At 39.0% G+C, this 27900-nt stretch overlaps 1 protein-coding gene across 2 annotated transcripts; it reads right to left on the reverse strand.

The window, feature by feature from the left end:
- Window positions 1–1088: 1088 nt before the first annotated feature.
- TECPR1 (tectonin beta-propeller repeat containing 1) lies at window positions 1089–25067 on the reverse strand. 2 transcript variants are annotated; one of them, XM_009286367.1, is made up of 24 exons: window positions 24837–25067; window positions 22762–22944; window positions 22128–22250; window positions 21319–21444; window positions 19616–19790; window positions 19419–19519; window positions 17838–17939; window positions 17294–17439; window positions 15903–16429; window positions 14907–15052; window positions 13780–13935; window positions 13115–13264; window positions 12316–12473; window positions 10887–11014; window positions 10494–10596; window positions 9707–9803; window positions 9226–9305; window positions 8843–8899; window positions 7150–7324; window positions 5812–5947; window positions 5370–5462; window positions 4496–4602; window positions 3902–4021; window positions 1089–3212 (listed from the first exon to the last, which is right to left on the reverse strand). In XM_009286367.1, exons 1-24 carry the CDS (start codon window positions 25065–25067, stop codon window positions 3015–3017), a joined length of 3618 nt encoding a protein of 1205 aa, XP_009284642.1. In that variant the 3' UTR covers window positions 1089–3014. The 2 variants fall into 2 exon arrangements, with proteins under 2 accessions (XP_009284642.1, XP_009284643.1); XM_009286368.1 differs by lacking the exon at window positions 13115–13264 and having other exon boundaries at window positions 24837–25066.
- Between the last annotated feature and the right edge of the window lie 2833 nt (window positions 25068–27900).

A 27900-nucleotide genomic window follows, 5' to 3' on the forward strand; every position in this document is an offset into this window, starting at 1 on the left:
GGGCAGGGCTCCGGGCTGGTGTTCGCCGCCGCGGCTCCCACAGCAGCTCAGGACGCTGCTTCTGGCGCCTCCGGCTGCATCTGCTGCTGGGAGAGGCCAGTGTCTGAGGAGGGAGGGACAGACCCACGGGACGCTCGGGCCGGGACATGGCGGCAGGCCCCGGAGAGGCCCAGCAGCTCTGCTGAGGACCACTTGGAGCCTGCGTGAAGGCGCTGCAGGGCGGGACACCTGGTGCCTTCCTCTGCCCCGGGCGAAGGACGCTGCTGCCCAGGTGTGGGCTGCAGAGAGGGCTTGGGGCTTCTGCCCTAGGCTGCAGCACTGGTGGCTTCAAATACCAGCTGGTTGTTGTGGAACCTCCATCCTTGGGGGTGTTCAGAGATTGACTGGACATGGCTTGGAGCAACGTGATTGTATTAGCCCTACAGGGGGTTGGACTAGATGACTTCCAGAGGTCCCTTCCAGCCTAAATTCTGTGGTTCTGCGTGTCATACAGTAAATGATGACTAAGCACTTGTAGAGTATGGCCATTTTTTGTAGGATCCTTTACAGGTCATTAGTCTGCTAGACCAGTCCGTTATAAGGGAGATCTGAGAGTTTCCAGATACTAAATGTCGTCCTTGAAATGTTTTTGTGGGATAGCCGTGTTTGAATTGCTGTTTGGTTACTTTGGCAGAGTAAGGAAACCAATGAGTTGGAAAAACAGTATTTTAACAGTGCCATTGATGAAAAATGGCACCTCACTTTAAGAACCAACTACTGATACCACTGTTACAAATACGGAATTTAAATGCTTGTGGCAGTGTATTTCTGACAGGACTTCCTGCAAACATATTCAAAAAATATAATTCAAATAAAATATTCAAATATTGAGCCCAAAATGGCATGTAATATCTAGCTATAAATACAGCAGCAAAGGAGACATGTGAAGGTTACCCCTTCTCTGAACACAGCCATCCCCGATGAATAGTCAGGCACAGGACATATGTGCTTTAATGGAATAACAGCTAGTTCCACAATGGTACTTTGCTACAAAGTGCTGCTTTATTGGACATGTCAAAAGGGATTTAGTAAGAAGAAGTTTTTTTTCTGATAAATTACTTTTATTTTTCAAAATTGTTTCAATTTAAAGTCACTTTTCCTTATTTTAACTAGCCATAACAATGACATATTTTTAAATTAAATAATTTTCTAAATAATAGTTTCAGAAGGCAAATATTTAGTACTCAAACATAAACAACTTATAATTTATCTTTTGTTCACTTAAACTCAGCTTTTTACAGTAAAGTACATGAAACTTGGCAATGCAGGGAAAAATGCAAAGGTACATTATAAAGCTTATTGTATGAAATCAGTTTGATTGTTGGATATGTAAACACCAACTACTAAAAGAAAAAAAATGTTGATATGCAGAGAAAATACAATCCTAGTAATTATCTAAAAATACATGTGATTGATAAAGGTATTTATTTGGACAAGATACTGTGCAAGTTATGCAAAACCTATTATGGTAATTAATGCAAACACGTTCTTTATGGTACTTCCACAATGTATGTATAAACCAGAAATCTTTAATCACATACTGGAAAGATCAACAGTTTTTTTTAAACAGTAAAGCATCTTCAATCTTCGTTCACATTTGGACTTGGAAACAGTGCTTTCCTTGGCATTAAAATACCAAATATATTCTTTAAATACGTGCAAACATAAGTTCTACTTCTACAAATACAGTACTGAGACCACACCACACTGCTCATCATATAAAAATAACTCCATATACAGCCACACACAGACAGGAAAAATGATTGTAAACTGCTGCCAGGGGAAAAACGTGGTGCCTTCCTGAAGCTACTGGGAGAGACTTCTTCAGCACGTCCCAAGGACTGGATTTCAAATAGTAATTTCACATCACAGTCAAACTAAGGTAAGACAGGAAAAAAAGCTGCTTTTTGAGAATAAAAAGTGGTTTCTTGTTGGAAGAAGGGATGAATCAATCACTTACTAAAAGAGCAGAGCTTCATTCTGAACCCACGTTAGTATACGTTGGCAAACTCCACCGATATCAGTAAAGTTGTTTTGCATTCCTACCACTGCGAAGTTAGAATCTTAAATTTAAGACCTCCTCTTGTCTTTTACACTGTGAAAGCATAATTTGCAATGATCGGGAATACAGCCTAACTCCTCAAGTGGCTGGTGCCTTCCAACCTCATTAGGTAGGCATCTGTATACCTCCATTATCATGGTTGCAATTAAGATGAAGACAAAACATGATTTACCACCATTTGGACTGACAATTTAGAATGAGACTTTGTCACTTAGAGAGCATGGTCCTATTCACTCTACGTAGTCTTCGCTGAAACCAGTGGTTCCACTTGATTAAGATATTGCTCATGTGAGCAAAGATAGCAAAAATTGGCCCTTACTGGTAACTGCACCCTAAGCCGAGTTGTAAAGAATTTAAATGTACTGATGGGAGCAAGAATAGCATGACCCAAGCTACGTGCTTATATAAGCAGGAATCACATGAGCAGAGTTATGTGCATGTATAAATGCTTGTACAATCAGGACCAGTTATGTTTGCCTGTAATTCCATTTAAATTGATATGACATCTTCATCTCTGCTCAAATATGAATCTGAAGAATAGTGTGCAAGGTGTGTGAATATGAGAGAAATGTAGGGAAGAGAACTGTAATATTCATAAAATAGAAGTAAATGTAGTGATCGTCTGCGAAGATACTCACATTCATATGGTTGTGTAGCAGCTATGGTCAAGGGTCAGAAATACATTGTGGCTAAAAAGCTTGCCTGCTTTGACAAAAGTATTAGCTCTATCAAGTCACATTTTACACATGATGTAGTAGAAGAAATCAGTATTTAAAATACCCCATTGCAAATTCCAGTTCAGTAAAATATATTAGTAGCACAAAAAGGTCATGTTTTTCTCTCCAGGCAATAGACATTTAGTTTCTTTTTAAATTATACTACTTCTTGTTTGCAACATGTAGATGGTGACAACTTAACAATTAACAGCATTTCTGTCCAATTCTTGACTTTCACTGACCATCAGAGGGGTTTTAGAGTGTTCTGTTTTCCCTTTACTCTCCTCATCTTCCAAGTCCTTTGATACTGCAGGGTTTTCCTCAGAAGTATCATGCATAGCGACCCTAGATGCTTCAGTTGCATTTCCTCTGACTGTGATGTGCTCCCACCCACCCTGTAAAATATTGATTAAAAAAAAAAAAAGGAGAAACATCACCCTGCAATTACAATATCTGATGTGATGCTTTATGTACACTACTAGTTTTATACTATTTTTTCATGAGGAAAGTAATGCTCTGGGCTGAATCAGAAAAAAGGCTCCTTGTAGAACAAAACAAAAGACAACACAACATACCTCCCTGACAGTGAGGTATATAGGTAGTAAGCTTGAGGATTATTTTTATTATCGGGAATTGAGATTAGTAGGGTCAGGTGTTCATAACAGAGCTAGTGCAGGTTTTCCATCAACTTAAAAGGGGCCAAAACCTTGAAATAGCCTTTCTCAAAACATTGAGGGTAATACAGGGAACAACAACAAGGAACAATCACGTGCAGACTCGGAAGGAATCAATTTTTAAAAAATGTACTTACTTTACTGATTTTTCCATTATAACTTTTAAATTACCTATTTAAAATGAATACCTATTAAATGCAAATAAATTACTTCCCAGCTATAATTGCATAACCTATTACATTAACTTAAAAAAGGAACCTAAAACTGAAGAACAAAGGTCAGTTTTCTGCAGGTATATGCAAGCTTTAGAAAGCTTGCCAGCTGGAGCAGGATGGCACTTTCCTTTCTAAGCGTGCCCATGGGTATTTGGACATACAACTTTTAGGCAGTATTATGCCCCCAGCACTTACCCCAATACCATAATCCCATGAGAGGCCTTTAGGTTCCATTGGCTGAACACCAGTCCGATGGCAGACGGTCCCACAGCTCAAACTATGACTTCCTTGCACTTTGTCAGCTATCACCCAGACCTCAAGAAAGCAAAGAGAGGCAAGAAAATGTGCTCGTCATGCTGCTCCTCCCAGATGTGAAAATTGTAAGTCTGTTTGACCACTTTCAGAAATTAGTCTTGATCTTGAATAGACCAAAACTGCTCTAATTTAGTCAGAGACACACCCAAACAACCAACCAGATACCAGTGTTATAATTAAAACATTGCCAGATAGTAAGACTTGGCAGGAAAGAGATCAGTTATATAAAATAGCGTCATTAAAAAAAAAAAGAAAAAATTAATGAGGCTTTTTACAGCAAAGGGCTGGCTGTGTCACTATTTCATTGGCATGATTTTTGTCTTGCTATCAGGATTCTGGCATTTAGACAATCACCTTGTGGAGTAAAGTTAGTTAAACAATAATAATTCTGAAGAAAATTTAATTTAATTACAGAAGTATGTTAAGCATAATTTTTAATAAACTAATGAGATACAAAGGAAGCTTAATACACACCTGGTCCAGGGGTCCTACAGACATTTTACGGATATTATTTGAAACATGAAGCCAAGTAGAACCTTGAGGGTAGCTTGGTGTGATACCTTGCCGGTACCAAAGATTGCCTGTAAAATAAATAGTTGTGGTTACAGCTCAGGATGTCTGTTTTGTATAAAGTGCTAGTAAACAACATAACACATCAGTAGTTAATACTTTCTACATCAGTAGTTAATACTTTGTGTTCTGTGGAAATGCATTATGGTTTTGACTAATGTGTTACAGTAAAGGACAATGAAGTTCCTACTTTGGAATTTGTATTTCTATCGTTATTCTTTGTAACTTTTCTGGAAAACAGAGAATACTCTGTTTTGTAAAATTTCTTGGGGAAAAATGTTCATATAAGGAACTATGCACTAGAGAAGGAAAGCAAATGAGATTAAGATCTCTGAAGGAGGCTGGTGTTAAAGGCTTGTTTCTTTTACAAAAGGATGCTTCATAATTTATCTTGCAATGATGATGCTATTTCTAGGTTTTGCAACAGGAAGGTATTCCTCTTCAGTTTTGTACGTTCTAGGGTTTCAGACAAAATCCTGCCATGCAATTCTCTTCTTTGAGATTCATCTATCTCTTCCCCCAAGAATAGCATAGATGCTGGATTGTTGCTATCTACCTAGGGCACTATCAGATATAACAAAAAACAAGTCTTCAAAATCAGTAATTAAATGGGCTGTGCCTACTCCTTCTCTTTCAATATGAAATATTACTCCTCTTGGAGCAACAGTAATCATCTGTCCAAGCAGAAGCTCTAACTTAGCCTCTCCTTTTTAAATCAATCTGATGTATACTGATTTATTTTTTGTAACATTGATGAATAATTTTTAAAAATCCTTACCGTTTTTATCCAACACAAACACAGACGTTCGTCCTACTGAGACTTGTTTTAACTTTTGTTTTTGAGGTGAAGGAATATGGTACCAACAGTCACCTAAAGGTCAGAAATACTTGAGTAAAACATTGAGAAAACAGAATTATGTATGAGAAGTCTTGGAAATGTCTGCAGTTGAAATAATACATAGCTGTGCAAGAAAGCTGTGAATGACACTACACTCAATATATTTTTATTAGCTTATTTTTAGAAACAAACTCTTTAAATCACACAAGTGAAGAGCAAATTAACTGCTATAATTATCATGAGTATTATTCATATGCACTGTTTTGCACAGCTGTGGGAAAGGCCTCTGCTAAACAGATTTGTCTCTTTCAGACATGGCAGTGTAGTAGAGCTTACAGAATGTCTAAGATGAAGACCGTACCAAAAAAGTACAAGTACTCACCTGCAGGTTTCTTTGGAGACACTGAACCTCGATAGAAGGCAGAACCATCTCTAGCAATAGCCCACACTTGGTAAAACGCTCCAATTGAGATGGAAATGAAGGGCTGATCTGTCCCCACATGAAGCCAGGATGTTCCCTAACAAATCATGGAAGATGAATTATCAAGCAATGGTTAAAAACTCCACGACAAAGTATTGTTGATTATTGCCAAATGGGAAAAACCCTAGATAGTGAAAAATATTCTGAAGAATAATTCCTGTACCTTGTGACTGAACAGAAACAAGGTCTCTCATCCTCAAAGATATTTGGATATTTAACTCTTTGAAATCAATAGCTATGTTGAACTGTAACAGGGCCTTTTCTGTTGAAATTGCTGCAATTTAGGCACCTACGTGTCTCTGAAGAGCTGAGCTACAGCCGTTTTGTGGGGTTTTTTTTTTTAATAACCCCTTTTTTGATTATACAGAACAAAAATTGACTGATATGGGGCTTCAGATTCCAGACACAGTAATACAGTTCTTGCTGTTGCACTGCTATACACATCCATGCTATTGTAACTAACTGAACAGGAAAAAAAAGGTAATTCCTATAGATTTTCAACTTCTTGCAGTTTTTCTCCAAATTCCATTAAAGTGTATCATTAGTGGTTTTTTTTTTCCCGTTATAAATATGGCTTAAAATTAGTGCATATCAACCCTAATTTGGTGTTTCAGCACATGTCTATTATTAGGAAAGAAGTATTCCTATTGAAGTTACTGGGACTATTTGTTCCTTTCTGCATACTTTAGTGGATGTTCGCTCATTAAATCTGTCCCAGTTCATAGAAGAAAGTAAAATATGTAGGTACGTCCAGGCCCACCTGTCTTTTAAATAAGCAGAGTCATTTCTAGGCCCAGAAGTGTCAATGGACAAACTCCTACTGATATTAACAGGCACTAGATTGGGACCATACTATAGAGAAATTCTATCCCTGGACAGTTTATTTAAATGGGATACACACATTATCAACAATTAAAAAAAAAAAAAAAGAGGAACTAAGCTATCAGTGCAGAAATTGGAAGCAAAATGCTTCATGAGAAGATATACAGGGGCTGAGAGAGGCTCCTGCAAGTGACGTGGCACAAGCTAAGGTAGATTATGCAAGAGAAGCGCTGTTGTAAGAAATGTGGGCAGCAAACTGTGTTACAGTTGATGGACAAGGACTTTCAAATCTGGGACATAAAAGGGAAAAAAATAACAAGGTGCTATAAGAGAAGGTACTGCACGATTGTGTGTATGTACTTGCATCATTACATTAAATACATCAATAAGGCAGTAAAAATAAACAGGGAGCCTTACAGCTGGATTTTGCTGTGTCACTCCAAGCCTGCAGAGCACGTCTCCTTTGTCACTGATTGCCCACAGTGCTACTGCTTCTTCATCATCTGCATCTGAACTGGGAATTATGGAGATGTCCCACAGGGTAACAGGAGGCACTTCCAGCCATGGCCCGTTGGTGACTATCTTACATTTTCTGAAGTAAAAAAACCCCAAACCCGTCAGAAGTACGTACTTTCTATAACTGAATTTTATTTCCCGGTCCATTGTTGACTTCAGTGCAAACAATCCTGAAGTCTTTTCATTAAGTAGGTACAGTAAGTATTTTTAATTTGAAAGGGGTTTACAACAATCAATCATGTTTTGCATCAGGTTTTGAATTTTGACATATTACTGATTTCTCAAAGCTTCTGTTTTTAAAAAGAAGTTACTTTATAAAATCAAGGCCACCCAAGAAGTCTGCAGCTTGTGCTACACTACTCCCTGGCTCTCTAAAACTCGCTGGGCAACAGCTGGATAATGAATATATGACCCCAGCTGAGAATCTCATTGCAGAGAGAACTCCATACCCGGTTCATTCCTTCCTCTGTCTTGGTTAAGGGAATCATTTTACAGTTAGTTTTTTGGTGGGGCCTGTTAAAAAGTTATGTAGCATCTTGAGGCAGGCAGAGATAAGGCAGCTCTAAATTAAAGCATTGGAGGTAGGTCATTCTGGGAATTGGTGTATTTTTTCTGTGGAAACTGCAACAAAGTACTGCTGTCTATTAGGGAAAGTATATTAGATTCTATCATCACAACAGTAATTTCTCTGTATGGCGAATGTCCTTAAAAACTCAGGACATTCCTCTGTTCTCCAGTTCTAAAAACTGGATCCAGCCCTGAGCTGTTCCCTGTCTGTTTTCAATTGATAGTTAAAACAAGAGGAAATGTTTAGGCTTGAGGGTGTTTTTCAAGTTGCTTATTTTATTTCTAGTCACCATTTTGATGATTGGGTGTCGTTTGTTTTGTTGCACGTCCTGGAACAACAACAGTTTGATGCTTCAGGACCTTACTTCAAAGATTTTTGTACAAGGGCCAAAATACTAGCTTTGTAGCCTCAATAACAAACAGAACAATGCAGAACTGTATGTTCACAGCAATTTATTAGCATAGCTATTAGATACTCTAGTATAGAAAGCATAGAAAAGCTGGAAAAACAGTGCATGCACAGATTTTCCCTGCTTAATAGAATAGAATATAGTGGCAGTTTGCTATTTTCCAGGTTCCAACTGAATATAGTATACTGTGACTTAAATGGGGTTGCGATTATCTGTGGCCTAGTACACAGTATGTGGAATTCATATTTTAAAACTATTAATATACAAGACATATTACCAGTTGTTACAAGTGATCTAGTATGTACTAATATACCTAGACCCTACTATTACTTAATCACTTACCATAAGGAAAATCAGATACAGAGAATAACTAGCTGACTTTTATCTACAGATCCCACAAAATCAAATAGGGTATCTACCTGTAAAGGCTTAAAAGTAAAGCCATAATGCTAAAGATCATCAGCTTCTCTATTGGAGATGGGTTATTTATTGCAGGTGTCTTTACTTTTGCTTTTGTTGATTGGGTGATGAGACTCTTCCCCTTGTAACTAAAGGAGACTTCTAGGGAACAGTCAGCATTCAAGTTCAAAACTTTTATTTATATCTTAGTTCCTCACCTTGCCCAGCGCCTCCGTCGGACAAAGTCTTTCATTGTCTTGTGACCATGGTAGGACCTACCAAAACAGATTTAAATAGGTGTTCATGAGGATGTCAGAGCATCTCCAATGTCAGTGCCAGCCTGAGAGCACTGTCTGTATCTGCCCACCAGACATGCCTGCTGACTTTAAAATACTTGAAACTATAGTTTGCTGAACTCACCTTGCTGCCCTACCTCCCTGGCAAATTTCAGTGTTAGTGTCCCCATAAAAAGGGAGAAATCAAGGCACACTTGTCCCTGTTAAAGCACAGTTAATGTGCAAAACAGCAAACAAGAAGAAATGAGAACTTAAGTATGGTATTCGCCTGCTAGTATTTTAGGTAGAAGAAGGTATCTCCTTACGCTGGAAAGTCTGCTGCATACTGCCAGCCTTCCCGATCAGTTCCGCCTGAAGTATTAAAATCAATATACCAATCGGATACCTATTGTCAAAAGGAGACAATAAGAATCACAAGCACAATCAACACCTAATGTATAATAAAAATACCCCCTTCTGCTATTTCCCTCCACCTTTTGGAGTGCAATGACTTGCTAGAAACCTTCTAATACTTGCAATATAAATTCAAACAGAGGCTCCTAAGTCTTTTTAATTCAGTTGAAAAGGATCAGAGCAGCAGTCTAAGTCGCACTAAACAAAAAATCCCACTCAATGCTTAACATTCTTTTGACTATGGAAGATTATTGCTATTGTATAAATGGGGAAACCAAGGTTAAATATTATGAGAAATCCAGGAAGAAAACCCGAGTCACTTGAGCCCAAGTCTTGTATCCTACTTGCTAAGCCTTGCCTTCTTAGTAAAAAGACTTTTAAGACAAAATTTACCCAAGACCACTGTGGAGAAGGAGGCTTGGTATTGATTTTTGTACATTCCTGCAGGCCAGATGCATCACTCCACATGTATCTGTCTGTGGGCAGACCCCTGTGGTGAAACAGCATACAAGGAATGCAAGGTCATTTACAACAGAGAATTTAAAAGGCGAGGGAAGAAAAACCTATTTGTAGCACTTCCTACTTTCATACACGAAACAGTCTTCCGTCATTAATCTCTGTATTTAGAAATATCATGTGAGTGATGAGGATAGTGGGAAAGAATCTGTACAATTGCTTCCAGTTACACCAAACTTGAGGACCACGTAAACTTCTCTCTGTAATGTGATATTCCTCACTACTATTTAAAATTGGAAGGTGAATCCTGAGTTTCTCTGGCATAGACACCCATATATGTGAATGCTTTTTCAATACTTCTGTTCAAATATACTATTGAAGGACCCAATGTATTTAGCACAATATGTATATGAATATATAGATCCTCATAAGCACTTTGCTGTATGGCCTTAATAATGAAAGATGCTGCAAGTAGGCACACTTTGTGCACTCACAAAGCACAAATCTGTAATGTTTTGCTACAAATGCATTTTGAATGGATAATTACAAATCTAGAAAATTGAGAAACACTGCTCCTTCCATCTCAGGTTAACAATAAATGTTGGAGGAGACTGAAGATAGAATAACTGTAATAACGATTCTGAAAAGCTAGAACAAACCCCTTGTTTCATTTGACATTAGTAAAAAATTACAGTAAATAAATACAATAACTTGAGTAAGTAACCTGCTGCTATATCCAGTGACTGGGTTCCACCGTTGGTTCTCATAGATGTAAACATATTTCACATCTGACTGCATATAAATGTTATCGGCACTACTGGCCAGTCCTGTGAGAAACAAATCATTTGGGTTATAGTAAAGCTAAACCTTAAAGACACTACATTTTAAATTCCAATAGCCACAGTAATATTGCTGATTATCCTATTTCTCATTCTTAAGCTGAAAATATAAATATAAAACTGCAATACCAATTCCTTCCTAATACTTGGCCAGTTCACTGTATAACCCTATGTGTTAGTTAGGCTAAAGGAAGGACAGCTGAAATAGCTTGAAGAGCTGACCCAGTCAGGAAGGTAAGAAAGAAACGTGCACACTGCAGTACACCAGTCATCCATACCTTGAATGAAGCCACCTCCATATCCACCAGTATAAACCCAAGCTGTGTGATCATATCCTATGCCCCACACTATGCCTCGGTTATTGCACTCTATCAGTCGAAGATGACCTCCAACTTGACGCCAAAACCTGCCAGAAAAAGGACAACATTTTACATTTACTCTACACCACATCAATCAGGAATGCATGCTTTCCCCTCCTACAGCTCAACAATCTTAAGGACAGGCAACTTTATATGCTTGCTTGTTCAACCTCTGTGCAATCTGTAAGTGAAGGCAGTTGCCAGCTGAAAGCATTTCCCTCTGAACAACTACTGAAAAGTAGATGGAAGGAACCCGTCTGCCTCCACTTGGCATTTTCAGGCTTTGAAGTGTTTTACTTTCCTTTTATTTTATGGCTTGTGTTTTTTTTTTTTAATATATATATTTTTAAACAGTAGTTAGGATGATCTTGCTAGGATCTTTACATCTTAGTGGCTATCAACTGCCTCAGCTTTAACTTCATCCTCATTTTTTTTAAATCTAGGAATTTCTTTTATCTAACAAGAAAACAAATGATTTATATATTTGCTATGGAGCTTGATAAAAACAAGGGCTTTAATTCTTCCTATTCTCCTCATCTTTGCAGGTTAATCCTTTTCTGGGGCTTTACACAGCCAGTTGGCCATGGTACTTTTCTGGGGAAGAATGGGGAAAATAAAGAGATTGCAGAGGAGTATTTTAGTTATCAGAATGGCAGGAGATCATCTAGGTCACGGATCCCCCAAACTAAGATGCAAGAGCACATCAGCTTTGTGATTTGCCAGATGTTGAAGGTGCTCCACCCTGAAGGAAAAAGACTAAAGGATTTCTGAGGTATTATTCAAAGACGCTTTGTGCAAGTAACTTGAAACTAGAGGTATTTTTTAAATTGAAGATTGGCCTTTAACCCACCAGTTCTGAGGCTGGTATTTTTTTGCTTGAAGAATTTGCAGTACTATATTGTCATAGTTGTAACAGAAACTGTAAAGGAGCTGCTCCTGGACTGTAGTGACTACGGAGGACTGAGAATTTCAGATTTCCTGACTCAGATAAAACTGAAAGCTCAAATTACATTACAATTACAGTGATTAAGTTTACTTTTAGTCTAGGCCATCTCTTAATTTAAGTAATTATGGCATTAAAGATGCAATCACATAAAAATGGGATCTCTATGAGAAAGGCTTTTGAAATCACATGAATAGCTCCAGCATCTAAGAATTGAAATACGATTTGGTGAATTTCTTCACATGCAATCATAAATATGAAGGCAGCCATTAACCTTGATCATTGACAGACATCTGCAGCGTACTATACACTCCAACAGCCCATCAAAGTCACTGAATTGACATGAAAGACAGTCTTTGCTGGATGGCATCCCATGCAGAAAGAACAGCTTCTAAAACCTCTTACATTTGATCACATGGCATCAGCTGTGGTCCGGCCTCCAGTTCAGAACTTGGCTCACTAACAAAGATGTCTCCTTTACAAGTAACTGACCAAATGGCATGGAGAGAAGGAGGGCCTTGAATCCGTCTGCTTTCACAACAGGACATGTTCAGCAAAGACAGCTACAAAACAAGAAGCAGAGAACCAAAACCTTCCATTTACAGTGAGAACAAAAATTTCCATATAGATGCTTCAGTATTACAAAATGAAGTTTTACCTTCGCATGTTCTTGCAAATCAGCGAAGTGAATTTGCAGCTTTTTCTCAAAGGCACTGGAATTCAGTCTTTTAGAAATTATTAACACAATCACTGGAACCAATGTGGTTTGCAGTATCTGATCATTATGAAGTATCTTTCAGGTTTTCCATTGCTTTGGTGTATATATGCCTGCCTGCCTATACATAAGACTCCCTACAACAGTGACAATAGATAATAGTTCTTCTACCAATGCAGAAGAATAGACTAACTGAATTAAACTCTTAATTCATTTGCAGCCTAATCTATATCCAGAGATAGGAAGGGAAGGAAGGACAATATTGGTTTTACTGTGGATAACTGCAGCATCAGAAAGCGTGCAAACTCCAGAGGAGATAGGAAGCCTCAGGTGCCTCTAAATAAGTTTGAACAGACTTTTTAAATACCTAAATCGTGAAAATAGGTAAGTAGCCTAGATACTGTAAATGTAATGCTGAGATTTCAGAGAGCAGCTTTTATGTTTTATTTCAGATATTGCCAGCTTGAAATAAAAAATTCACAGAATTACCCAGTCATGCATTTCTTGTTCTGTTGCGGCTGCCAGGCGAATTGGCCATCGCTGCTTCGTCCTTTCAGGTGTATACAGTGCAAAGGAATGTTTGGCTTCATTCAGAACTTCAACTATAATAGTGACTTCATTCAGGAACACGTGGATATACTAAGACGAGAAAAAAAAAATTGCATCTAAGGCAAACTCAGATATACCTTCCTCAGAGCCAGCAGGACCATGAACGAGGCATTCCTGCCAAGGATAGCAAAGAATCAGTTCTTGGTACAGAAGGAATGGGGCTCAATTTCCAGTCCCGCACTACCTCTGATTCATACTGCCTGTGTGCATTAACCCTATTTATGAAGACCCTGGCCAGCCAAGCTTGGCTCTTTCTTCACAATCAAGAACATTTTGAACTTCCAAAAGAATTCCTAATTAGTGCAAAGCTGATGGGTTTAAGCAATGTGGATGGTTGCTGACTGGGTATTTCTGTCATAGCATTAACACAGCTACAGCTTAGAAAAGCTTGCAATTTGCTAGTACCCTGGGCTACGTTTGAATTGGTTCCCAAAACTTAGAACAATAGTGTACCATAATTTGCCTCCCTTAAGTAAAACTGTTTTCCCTTCAAAGGTTTTCCTTTGCCAAATGCAACTTTCTCAAGGGTCTCGAGCTGAACACACCTTTTTCTCCTCATGATACATGTAATAGATGAACAGGATGCTGTCGCGCATTCCATCGCTCCCAGTGAATTGCTCAAGTGCGACTCGAACATCCATCCATTTATGAGGCTTCCAATTCCTCCACCATTGCAAGGTTCCAGTTTTAACCCAAACCGACTGCAATGCAAACACAAATTTACAGGAGTAAGGAAACTGCATGACTCTCTCTCTCGTTCTTTCTCCGAAATACTATTTTTTGTGACCACAAGAAATATCTGCTGCAGTTTAGTCTGTATCATATCAATTAATTCTGACACAGAGTACACCAGAGTGTTCAGGAAGCTGAAGACAAAATGAAAACTCACAAAACTGGATAGAAAGGCCCTGAAATAGCATGTGTACAATAGTATTAACATTTTACCTCTGCAAGAACGCAGTAGCACACAGATACTAGTTGACTCTAGTGTGCTCCTGTTATAACATAACTTCTGTTTGGACTTTAAAGGCTTTTGGTATAATCTTTTTACACTTGATTAAACCCCTGGACTCCAAGTGTTTTTAATCAAATCAATTCCAGATGTCATTTGACAATTAGCAATGAAGGGACCAAAAATGTGAATGAATCTGAAAAGAGCCAAGGAGTCATAACAAAGGGAATATCAAACAAAAGTGCTGCTATTTAAGTGTTGCTATTGACGTTTGCATCATTGTTTTATTTATGCAAGTTGCATGAATCCCTTAATGGTCGCAGAGAGGGAAATTTCACCTACTTGAGTCACTGTTTCAATTAAGAAGCCTCATCTTGTGGTGGAATAATTCATACAATGTTCCACTGTTGCAAACGTTTCTCTGTGGATTTGAGGTTTCAGTGTACTCAAATAGTGCTGACCAATGCTTCATTTGCTCCTATACAAAACTATCAGCTAATGTTTTTAGATAAAGATTGCTGCTCCATGTTTGATAAGCTGCTAGTTTCCCACAGGGAGCTCAGACAGTGGTAATCCAGGAAAGTTGTCATAAACAAATAAAGACAAGAATATAAAGCTGACAGTAAGTTCAGATCAGCACATCAGAAATGTATTATTGATGCCCAGTATCAATAGATATAAGTGTTTAGTAGACAAGAGATAAGTGTCCTCACTGCTTACCTGCTCAATAGCCTGTTCGTAGTGCCTAAAATTCTCCAGTTCCCGTTTTGTCCTTTCACTGAGCTGCTGAAAAATCTGCTTTCGCCATGCTGCTGTCTGTGCTGGAGTGATAGACAGGGATAGAGATTGCACAGAGGATGACAAACCTAGAACAGAACCAAAACCAATACACTCCAGTGAGCTTTGAATACAGTTCTGTGAAAGTCAAAACACAATGCTGCTTTGAACACTGGACTGAATCAACCCAGTCTAACATAGTTTTTCTAATTATTATACTTTGGAATCAATGTATTACAGCCAAACTTTGTAAATGATGCATAGAAATGGGATGACTAGATGATTATATAGAATCTTTCAAAGCCGTAACCTTGTAAAAATGGGAGCTTTGTCACTGACCTGCAGGATAGGTAATACAATGCATTGAGAGTTACACTGTTATTAAATACTGGGATGCCACAGTTCATGGTATATTTTGAAAATATGGTTATAATCCACCGTCTTTCAAGAATCTAAATTCTAACGCCATCCAGTTATCAGCTGGGCTCACATTCACAATGCCTCTGAGTAATTTCTGTATCTTACCCTTGTCTCAGTAGGAATGGTAGGAGCGAGGCAGTTATTTGTGGCATCTGCATCTCTCAAGAGAGCCCTTTTCACTGCTTTCAGTTACTATTCAGTGATATTATAGGTTTTGCCTTAAGTTGCAGTTTCAGTGCAATTAAAAATGAGATACAGATCCAGCACAGATTATTTTACAAAATTCTTCCAGAAACTCAGAGAATATCACCTTTACATTTATATATCTCAATCCCGAAGTGCTGTACAGCTAAATACATGCAGCACTATCCTCAGACATGGAGTGTATTAACAAACTGCAGTAAAAATAAATGGGTTATCATAAGTTTTGCGTCATGGTTTTGTTAAAAAAAAACCCAAACCAACATTTTTCTTAAAGAGCATTGGGAATTAGGGTCTGTTGTAGTGACTGGATAGTACCTGACAGAACAGTGAACCATTTCAATGGGCTGTGCAAATCTACAAGACAGCCTCCTCCAGACACCCAGGCCCACAGTGGGTGCTCATCAGCTCCGTACTGTTCTTCAGCTCCCACTGAGAACATGCCAAGGGAAGACAGGCTGGATGTTTCTGCAAAGGTGCTGGCAGAGAGGACTGGATGCTTTTGGGCCTCCTTCAAGTCAATGTTTGTCCACTGCAGTTCTGCAGAAGGATTTGGGTTTGTAGAAGATTTATGCATTTCAAGATTAGCTTTCTCATTATTAGTCGAAGCAACAGTGGCTTCTCCTTGATCAGAGTCCAGAGGATCCACAGTCAAATTTGCACGTATTTCTGCTGGCTGGTTGCCTGTGCCATTACCACTGCCGCTGGCTGCAGCTCCCATCGGGGGAGTGTTGGCAAGGTTCACGGGTACACTTGGAAGCTCTGTATCAGAGGAAGTATCTGCATCACCCTGAATGATCGCGTGCGTTTGGTTCTGAATATCATCCGTAAAGAAACAGCCAGCACTGAAGGACAAATAGATAATTAATTAACTATCATTCAAAGCATTATAAATTAGCACAGGCCTGAGACCACAGACACACAGAAATCAACCTAGTGTTTCAGTTTTAGGAGAGAAACAGCAGACTTCTTTTCTGAAGGTCAAACTCTATCATCAAGGGAAAAGAGTCTAACACAAATCTGGCAGACCAGTCTACTAGATCTGAAACATAGGAAGATATTTCATTGATCTTTTCAAGCAATCAGTGGTGTTGGCTGCCTACAACTCTCAGGAAAACACTGAAGCAACATCACATTTTCTGGATATGAAATAATAAATAGGATTTTTTAAAGCCCATTATTAACTTTATGATTTTTGTCTCAGCGAGGGAGGGCTTCTACTCAGAGCACACTCTGACTCAAACAAGTAGCTTCTGCAGCACTCCCAGCTTCATTGTCATGTCTTGCACAGCCAAGAGGCCAACAGTCAGCAGGGAGTTACTGATTTAATCTCTCTAGGAAAGGAAACGTACAGTGACATTCAGAAGGATAATTCCTAAGTAGAGTCAACACTCCATGATATTTCACAGGTAACATCTTCTCTTATTAGAGACTAGTTCCAGATTGTGATAGTAAAGCCCAGAGAAGCACGCTTTACTGCAAGCATGCAGTGAATTCCAAAGTGGGAGCTTCAGTTTCTAGTCCAAATGCAACAACTGCTGCTTATTGTTAATTTTAATGGCAAAAACCGCAAATGCTTTTTGGCATACATAATGATTAGAGGTGCCTTCCCGTCTCCTCCCTGTCTGTACCATTTGAATGTAAAGAAATATCTCCTAGCATTGAAACTCTTGGCGTACGAAGCCTTGAGCAGGTATTTTACTAAGTACCTGAGCAGACTTGTTGAGCTCCCGGTCTGAGATCTGTCACTCTCTCGGCCAGATACAATTGCCTTCCACGTCTTCCCACTGAGCTCACTTGGTGTGACACCTTGACGAAAATAAATTGCTCTGTCATCGCAGCCGATTCCCCAGACCTAGGGAAAGAAAGGGCTTAGTGAAGGAAATGGCATGGATTGCAGGTAGACACCAGCTACAAAAAAGGTGCAGTGGTGGAAAATACAGCACAAAAACCTGCTGGACATGGCATTTTCCTTTTGTGTTCTTCCGTAATGCTGATGCTGTAGATGCAGTATAAAATTCTGTACCATCAAGAGAAAACTGTTTGCACCTGAATGTGCCATACAAGAGACATGCTATGCTGACTGTTCTTCTGATGAAGAATTCAGCCATGCATTCCTTCCTAGCAGTTCAAGCACATGGACCTCTTGTTCAGCTGTCCATATTAGTGCTGCTGACAGTCCTCACCCTGTGTGAATACTGCTTGTACAAAGGGAACATAAATATCCTCATAATTGGTATACAGCTGTCTTACCTGGTTATTTAAGCCTACAGTTACCATCATCATTTCTCCAACCATTTCAATCCAGCTTGTTCCGCAAGGATTATGTGAGTTCACTCCTCTTCTAAACCACACCTACAATAGCAACAGCAAAAAGTCTAAATTTTGCTCCTTCTGCATTAGCAAGCAGACAGCTGGAATTTAGTTTCTTCAGTGGATTAGTCTTAATCTCTAATACTGACTTGCCGCATTGCCTTAAGAAGTCTCTTACCTCCTTGGTTCTTTTTCTTTATCGGGTAAAGATAAAATAATTCTCTTAGTAGTACCCAGACTGTGTGTCCTTGTGACCAACTACAGCCAGAACAGCCCACAAGGAGTCTTTTTGTTATGACTCTCTGTGACAGAGTTAGTTTCTCTGCCATTGGAAAAATACTTTCTATTAACATGTCAACTGTAGGCTATTTTTGGTCACTCTGAATGGGCTTCTAAATAGCGTTCTTGTGTTCAAACCCTAGAAGCAGGGCTGACGGAGGGAACTGTCAGAGGGATCTTTTCAGTGGTACAGCTCTTTAAATTGTCTCCCCTTAGATTAGTTTTTACCAATCCAAAAGTGTCTATGGGTTGGGTACCTGGAAAAATTTCCATCTGTATTTAGCATATAGTCATACAGTGGCAAGCAGCTACTTTAGAAGTTGTTGGCTGAATCACATAACAGCCAGTGTACTTGACTATCTTGTGGCAGACCTGAAGAAAAATATGCTAGCTTATCCACATGTATTATAGTGGTTTTATCTGGCAGATGGAGCAGGCTGGACACAGTCTGTTACCATGGCTCAGCTGACAAGTAGTAACTCATTAAACCAGAGTAACTCAATTACTTAAAACTGCTATACATGCACAGAATTCATCTATGTTTTTGAATTCAATATGAAGGGATTTGATTGCAACCAGCACAAGAGCACTCTAGTACATTCTTCAAGACTTTCAAGACTCCCTGTGAGGATCAGGGAGTTGGACTCGATGATCCTTATGGGTCCCTTCCAACTTGAGATATTCTACGATTCTAAGTTAAAACCCCAGTAAGAAAGTAATCACACACACACATAACAGATGTCACTTAATAAATACAAAAAAACTACATTAAAAGGCTGATGAAAAGGGAACAGTTACAGCAGGAAGATAAAAAAACAGGATCATATAGAAAAGCATAAATGAAAAAATTCCCCATGCCGCTTTTGATGTAATCTTCAGACCATGTGGAAACAAGACTGAGCAGCTAGGAGTCCCTTCAATTTCAATGCTTAATATCCCTTAGAAGTAGACCCCTTATTACATCCCCACCAACATCCCCACCCACCTACCACATCTGTCTGACTTGGGTTTAGAAAATTCCTTCCAAGAGAAAAGCAGAAAGTCTTCCTTAAATTAAACGCAACTATGTATATCACAAACCGCAGAGCATTCCCATAACAGCAAGGGGAACTAGAATTCCCCAAACCATGAGGATAGTGAGTCCAAATCACCAATGTTTCCTATGAAAGTTACATGCCTGTTTGAGAAAAGCAGATAGAAAAAAGTAAGAAAAAAACAGAACCAGATCATGACACCTCTTACTTTTCTATCCTTTGTAACACACCATACCACATCAACACCCACAGAGACGTGCATAATCCCATTTTCAGAGCTTGGAGACTCCACAATACTCCAGGAAATTCCTGCATGAAACAAAACCCAGAGGGCATTGTAGGTTAGTTTCTTATTCGACACTATACAAATCAAAGGGGTTTCCACCTAAATTTAACAAACTTTACCTTGAGGGTTATTCCTATCAATTCCTTCTCTCACAATAGCTTGCCCTTCCCAAAGAGTTGCCCAAAGGAGGTCATATGGTCCACAGCTGATCTGTACAACTTCACCAGGAGTTGTGATTAAGGACCACATGGAACCTTCTGGATTGTGATGGCAAACGTTTTCTCTGTACCATACCTAGAAAAGTTTTTTAAAAAAAAACAAATAAAACTTAGAAAAATATCACTACAATAATGAAACCATTGAGACAAGCATGAAGACAAACTGGAAAGAACAGTCTTCCTTTAACAACAGGATTTTTTTATGCAGTGCAGTGTATGCACTCTGACCTTTAAGGTATTTTTTTGATGTTGATTATGCAGTTGAAGACTATTTCCTTATGTACTAAGGGAGGAGGCTTTTCTACAGACTAGCTTTATCATGGAAGCGAATCTGGATTGGGTACAGTAACCTATTGCTACAAGTTCTGTGTATATTTCAACATTTAAAAAACACTTCAGTGTATTTCAGGGCATGTTATATAAACCAAGAATGAACAACTATGTAACACAAAAATGCTACTGTTAGATGATAGCCCGACCTCACTTTCACTGAACAGAGCTTGCCACAATATGGGTAAAAAATTCCATTCTCTGTGCAGCCTTCAGTGACATCCAGTCCATTTGCTAGTCTTGGTCCTACTGTCTGTGTACTTTTCTATAGTTCACAGTCAAAATAGGAAGGTCAAACATAGAAAGCATCCTGCGGCAGTCATGTGAGTGCTCCAAAACATGACTGCTGAGTGCTAAATCCTCATTTTTAGAAATACTTTATTTCTCTGGGGACTTCTACTTGGGAAATGAAAGCATTTTACAATGTCAGTCAAGTAAGCCTATAGAGTGGGATGCTTCTCACATATTACTGGGAAGTATGAGGCATAGGGAATTGTATTTTAAACAATTTAACCAAGATTTCTTGCCTCTCCAGGCAGTACCAAATGTGACTGAAATCTCAGGCTATCTGTTAAAACTGTTACATTCTTCCCTGTGAGACCACAAGTTAGAAATTGTCTAGAGACAAAGGAATGTCAGATACATGCTGTAAGGATGAAGGAAGGAAAGCAAGGATCAAATCTTTACAGCACTGAGCAAAAGAGGAGAGACCTTATGGTAGGCCTAAAAACAAAAAAGAAAAAGAAAGATGTATAGTTTTCAATAGAAAATAAATTGAAAACATTCCAGAGCTGGATTCCACATTGCCAAGTCAGGAGGTTACCATTTTCTGATCAGTAAGTCTTAGAAAACCATTCTGCAAACTCTTTCTTGAATCATTCCTGACTCTCCACCACAGAGACATGGCACAATGCTTTGCAAGAATCTTTATCAGGTTTTAAGGCTCCTTCTCTTTCTTACCAGTGCCATAGTCTGCATTCTGGGCATTTTTCAGGATATAAGACACTCCTCAGACCAAGTTTTTAAGATTCACCTGTTTACAGAGTTTTAAGGCTTCCATAAAACATCAATCCTATGAGATACTAAGCCTTTCCCTTTGCAGCACAAGTTGTTACATAATGTAGTCCCAAAGCAGCTTTTACATCCTCTGCCAGATGCACAAACAGCGTTATTTCCTTACCAACATAAGACAATAACAAACCTGCCTTGCTTTAAAGGCATCCAAGTCCTTTTCAGTAGTAAAACATTACAAAACTTGGTGAACATGCACATACCCTTCCTTGTAAGGAAACTGCCCATACTGATAAACGGCCAAGAGGCTCATCGGTGATTTCCCATCCTCCAATGGAGATATCATTGAAAGGATCTGGCAACTGATCTGGATCATCATGTGATACGATCTGAAGCAATGAGAAGGAAGATTGAGAAGAGGAGACACTGCAAATAGATAGGTGATTTGGCTGGTGGCTTAACTTGTTTCTTGCAGATTGGTTTACGTATTGCTTACTAGAGTGGCTGAGCATGGAGATTCTTCCTCTCATTCAAGGCTGCTATAGGCAGAGAGAGGGGAAACACTGCTGAAGCAGCACAAAGGGGGATGTGTTTCATCCCCTAACTAAAGGAAATTTTTACTCACAGAACAGTGCATACAGACGTTCTTTGAATTGAAAAGCTGGAACATCACAAATAACAATTTTTGTACATTCTTAGAATGGAACAACAATTATTAAAGAGCAGTTATTCATACAGATAAAGGATGCAGCTGGTGAATGATGCTAGACAGGTGCCACCTTGAAAGAGAGTGCTTTGTCAAACAACCAAAGGAAGTTAAAAAGTTGGTTTGAAATTTGCAAAGGAGCTGAGCATCTATCTCCAACTGCATTACTGTGAGATTTGGCACCTTATTACCACAGGTTTCTATGAAAAATCCCAGCCTTCCATTTATGCTTGCAAGAATTACAAGTTGGAAGTCAAGGAATACAGGTCCAGCCTACAGAGCAGTGATAAAAAATGAATTTCCCTGCTCTTGTAATTGATTATTTCAAAAAATCGGTTTATTTAATATTTAAAAGCTATCCAGAACCTTTGCCCAAACGTCCCGTGATTTGTATCTCCTGTATCTGATCCACCTCCTGCGTCTGACACAAGAATTCCATTTCTTATCCTTTGTGTAGGTGCTGGGGAAGTCTATGGCGTAAGTCCAGCCCTGCAAACAGAGTTTTTCTTGTGTGAAAATCAGGGAAAGCTTGAAATCGTAACTCGGAGCAATTCTGCACAAGAGTCACTCCTACAAATACAGTAAAAGTTACTGTGCATGTCTCAACAGCCCTGATTAACAGATCAGCTAATTCCATGAATGATTTATGAATCATGTCCAAATTCCTCTGCATGATATACAGAGAACAAACAAGACACAGTAAAGTATTTTACTTTCTTCATAGTAAAGATCTTAAATAACAATGGCACCCAGTTGCCAGCATTTCATGGCCTGATCAAAAGAAAAAAGCTTCTATAGAAGCTCCTATAGACTTCAAAAGCCTCCAAACAAGATCCTTCCTTGTGTTTTATTATAATTGAGCTATTTCCCAGAAAGAAGTAGCTATGGGAAGTTAAGTGCCTTTTATTTTTACAGACCTTTTACACTTCTATAAAAATGCCTTTTATTTTACAGACTAAGGATTCCCAGAATAGATCTCTTTTTGGTATTGTTCACCTACCCCTTTCTCTGTTGGTTCCCCTCCAATATTTTCATCCACATACCAGTCAGATTCCCACTCCCAGTGTGGTGAAGGGAGTGTGAAACTATCAAGCTGCTGATGTTTTAGCCCGCTCACATCACTCCACTGCCAGCGGTCACTGGGCAGTAATTTCTCACAAAAGCCACCAACTGGATTCCAGCGCTGCCAGAAATAATAAATAAAATATTTTATTTGAGATCATATCATCTCATTGGACATCTACAGGGAGTCATAAATGATACATTTCTTACTTTCTGCAGTAGAAGAGGAATAAATTCCTGGGGTGAATGAGAAAGTGTTCACACTGTAAGCCCCTACCTAACATAGTCTTTGGAGGAAGCTTTTTTAAGCCTCAAAGAAGGGCTGACTGCAGAGCTAGTCCCAGCCAAGTCATTTTCAGCTACATAAATAGGAACATCTGATGATATATTTTACTGCTAATAGTGCTTTTTTCTTTGGTGATGTATGGCACCATGACACTGCAGCATTAGGATAATGCTGTATAGATGGCCTTGGGATCTCTAATCTACTCCCCATGAGAAAGACGATTAGTATCTTGCCTGCACTAGAAAAATAGCATAGCTTCTGTGCGGGAAACTGTGTCAAGATAACTATATCAGTAAATCTTCCCTGTATCTTATGTTATACCAAGAGGGTTTTTTTTCCAAATCTGGCTTTAATCAGTTACAGAACAAATAACTTGCTAGGGTTTTTGCCAATGCAGCTGTGATTTTTCTTTTTTTCCCCACACTCTTACCTACTATAGAAATACTGGCAAAAATTGTCATGTAATAGTGTTACATTTTAGGGCATGTGCAAAATGAGTGGTTCAAAATCCTTCTATAATTTTTAAACAAAATATTATTTACTTTTACTAGGAATCTGGCTAAATTGCTTTGCACATTATCTGTAAACTATTTGAGTTTAATTTTGTCGTTGTTAGCTCTTGCAGAATATTTCCTTTTGTGCTTTCTAGTATTTTGTTTTCCATTTTTTCATAGCCTAGAACAAACAAAACAAAAGTTTTAAAATAACAAATAAAATAAAATTTAAAGTTTTGCATTTTTAAAGAACATGTTTACATAACAAAAGGAACATTCTTAAATGGCTGGAAAGTTGTATCAATTTCCTTTTGTTTTCTAGTATTTTGTTTTCCATTTTTTCATAGCCTAGAACAAACAAAACAAAAGTTTTAAAATAACAAATAAAATAAAATTTAAAGTTTTGCATTTTTAAAGAACATGTTTACATAACAAAAGGAACATTCTTAAATGGCTGGAAAGTTGTATCAATGTTAAATAATGTATAAAATTAATTTGTTGTATTTTTACCCATGCAGGTAAGTTAACGTCTTTTCTCAACTTGTATTTATCCCGTTGCCCATTAGAAATCAGAGAAATGTGCTCAAGAAAATCCTTCAGTTTTCTCTCTCAAATAACTTTTGGTTAACTTAAAAACAAAATAGATAAATTTCCTTTAAAATACTATTTTAAAGACATTCTTTTGAAGTACGCCACATAGGAAGGATCATCTTAACACTTCTATGCAAAAAAGCTGGAAACATTGTACTTCAATGGAGAGTTATGCCTTTATCAGAGAATTCTTTGAAACACTGAAAAACAGTATTTTCTTAAGAATAATACATTTTTGATAATGTATCTTTGTTGCCTAGAAGTTACACTGGACATTTTCTTAAGGGGATTGTGTATTTGTCACTAAGGAAAGGAAAACATCAGGTGAAAAGGGTGAATGTTCCAGTCTGAAATGGCTCATATAAAATAGGCCGTAGTGCACACTGGCGTTGCTTTTGGTAAGAGCAGGGAAGTATAACCTTCCTTTGGGAATTAAACTACTGAATGTTTAATGAACTACAGATATGTGCTATTTGGCACATATATACTCTTCAGAAACATCAGGTAAAAAATGGAAACAAATAAAACCAAACAATCTTCCTGTGCGAAAAACACGTAGAGATGGCTGATGTACAGATTTGCTATCATTCCTTTCTGATGAATGTGTGGCAGTGTGATAGAGGCCCCCATAACACTTCATACCTGATTCTCGTAGGTTTCTTCCTGGTATCTAATAGGAACGTCACCCGAGAACACATAGGTGTATACTTGATGATCACAGGCTATTCCCCAGCAGCACTCTTTGACAGCAGAGACCCGTTTGAATTCCAGCTGTGTGTCCTTACAGAGTTCCCAGTACTGGCCAACAGTAGACAGAGTGTAAACCCTCCCAAAAATGTCAACAGCCCACAAAAGGGAACTGGGCATGGCCATGTCTGAAAGGCAAAAAGGAGGTATTAATGAAAATGACAGTTTTAAAAAATGGATCTTGAACCTACTGTAGATCAGTTCTGCTCTGAGCCATCATCAGTCAAATTATTAAATAAAGATGTAAAGAATGATCTTTTAAAAAGAGCCCATGCAAAGCTGGCAGCCAGATCTCTTTCAGTCAGAGCTGTGCAGTTACACCTCTTAGATGGCTCTGAAAATCCATGTGAAAGACCTTGCTACCGGCACACTATTGTCCATCCTACAAGAGCTCGCAACATTAATAGGACAGCTTTGGCAGGCTGAGGACAGAAGTCAACACTGAACTGAGATGAAGTAGCACAGACTATTTTATAGCAGAAGGCTTTGCTCTCAAGAGGTGGTAATGCTGGTGGTGCTACACACACCACTCATCTCAGTTCCACAAAGCCGTGATATCTTACGGTATCTCCTTCTCAGCCTCCTCTTGGCGTACGCCAACATAGCTACACAGGCACAAAGGAAAAGATGTGAAAGAGAGCTTCTCCATAAGCACACATCTCATTTTAATCGATGGACCTATTACCTGCTGCTGCCAGGAAGCCTCCTTCCAAAGCATTCTGGTGACCACTTTGGGATCTGATCTTTATTTAATATACAGAGATGTGATATTTATTTAAGTACACAGAGAGCGTGGTTTGACAGAAGAGACCTGGTTGAGTCTATTTATCACTTAATAACTTGCCATTTTCTGGGCACTGCAGCCCTACCCTTCATGGAGGGGTCAGCATTTTATGTGAGGTAGGTGTACGCCAGTCCTTTTAGAAGTCAAGAAAGGCCAGCGTATTTCTGTCACTTGGCCTTCTGGGTGCCATTAAACTGAACAAATTTCGGTTGTTCTGTATGTCTGACAGTCAGAACTACTGATGAGTATTTTGAACTTTGCCTCCAGTTCTATTAACTGTGCAGTGGGGGACCAGGAGGGGAAAGGTAGAAAAGAGGACTCAGATCCAACACAATGAAAGAAAAGAGGAATCCTTGCTTGGAGTCAGCATGAAACGCTGCTTGTTTGTTGTGAAACGGCAACTGTGCTTTCAACACAAGAGCCTAAGGAGACTTGCCTGCCTGCTTTCTGACTGATAATGAGCGGCGGTACAGAGGGACTAGCTTGTACAGTGTATTTGAATGGCTGAGGTGAAACTGCGGAGAATCTGGAAACAGCTAGGCCAGTGTCAAAGAACAGCACAGTAAATTCACATGGGATCCCAGGGAGGATGTTTCAGAATTCTTTGATTCCTAGAACTGCTGCTGCTAAGTACCTAAAAACCTGGATCCACCAGGTGAATAACAGGTAACAGTGAGAAGAAAATTTATAGCAGCAGAGAACGACCGAGGCCAGGAGAAGATCACGAGCAAAATTCTCCTATTAGTTGTGGCAGCATAACTGTGATGAATCCTCTAGTTCTGACTTTTTTTTTTCTTTGTTGCTGCGAGTATGAAGGCACGTATTACTGCCTTTGTCTGCTCTTGGACCAGCCGTTTATCCTCTTTACGTCCTGCCTTTCTACATTAGTAAAAGTAGGATAGTACAGAAAGACAAAGTATGGAAAAAATGGAATGGAACAAAGTGAAGATGAGGTGAAAATTATAATGTGTGTAACACTGGGAAAATAAAGGCCATGAAAATAAGCCTTTCAGTATTAGCACTTAAAATTCTGCAAAGCAGTCTTTGTAACAGGAAAATACTATGCATTTAATCTTAAGCAACCAGAATGCCAGCAAGTCTGGAGTAAAGGAAGCATTATGGATAATGCAATGAAGATACCTACCTAGCCAGATAATAAAGAGAAGTGGTGCTTGGGTGTGTTAAAGGTAGACAAATATATAAATGAAGGTCCGTACCTGGAATGATGGTCCAGGCAGGCAGAAAAGTACTTGGGACAGTTCAGAAAAAGGTAGTGAAAGTTCCAAAGATTATGAAGTTAGGAAAAATATAGATGGGACAGAATTAAGATAATCCAGGCAGATGCAACTGGGTTAAAATACTCAAGGCAGCCAAGATAAGTGAGAGTTTCTGCATATTCTTTCTTTTGAACTTTTGAGACAGAGTGTTTGGAGAATCATGGGAAAATCCCAAACGCATTTGGGATTACAAACTACTTTTAAGACTTCAATTTAGGCCCTTTGCACTGGTTGTGTTGCAGAAGGTGAAGACAAACGTTGCTTGATTTTGAAGGATGCTCAGCGCTTGTGACTCACGTGCATTTCAGTAAATGCAGAAGTTACCCAGTATTCTCAGGGGACTGGAAAAAACCTGACCCACACCTGCTAAATTCTTCCTCATCCCTCAGCTCAGCCAGGTAATTTCCAATGGAACTGTAACTACCTAAATGAAGATGACACATTGTTAATTAAAATTTCCGTCTGCCTGGCGTAACACTGATTGCTACAGAATTCAAGAAAAATATCCCAAGTCCTTGCACATTATAGAAGTAATGAAGTTCCTCAGCAGAGAGGGGATGTGCCCCCTGCCTTCAGATCGTGGCCGAGGTAGGGTCTCATGTAGGTGCCCGTGGGGGCGAACCACCACAGGACTCAATGTGTTCCAAGCTAAAACGCGCACAGACAAGCTTCACCTCCATTTCCAATGAACACGCTTGGCAAGCTTATCCAATACTCGTATAAAGACATGTATGCACTGGTTTATATCCGCGGGGATCTCAAAGCGCTTTACAAACTTAACAAAGCGTAAATAATACCTGGGAGCAATCCGAGGTGCAGATAGCGGAGGGCACACGCTGCTTTTTCAGGCGGGCATTAAGGCCAGATCGGCTTAAGAGCCCCTGCGGGGCTGGGGCGC

The sequence above is a fragment of the Aptenodytes forsteri genome, unplaced genomic scaffold (assembly GCF_000699145.1).
Source record: "Aptenodytes forsteri isolate BGI_AS27 unplaced genomic scaffold, ASM69914v1 Scaffold55, whole genome shotgun sequence".
Lineage (NCBI taxonomy): Eukaryota > Metazoa > Chordata > Aves > Sphenisciformes > Spheniscidae > Aptenodytes > Aptenodytes forsteri.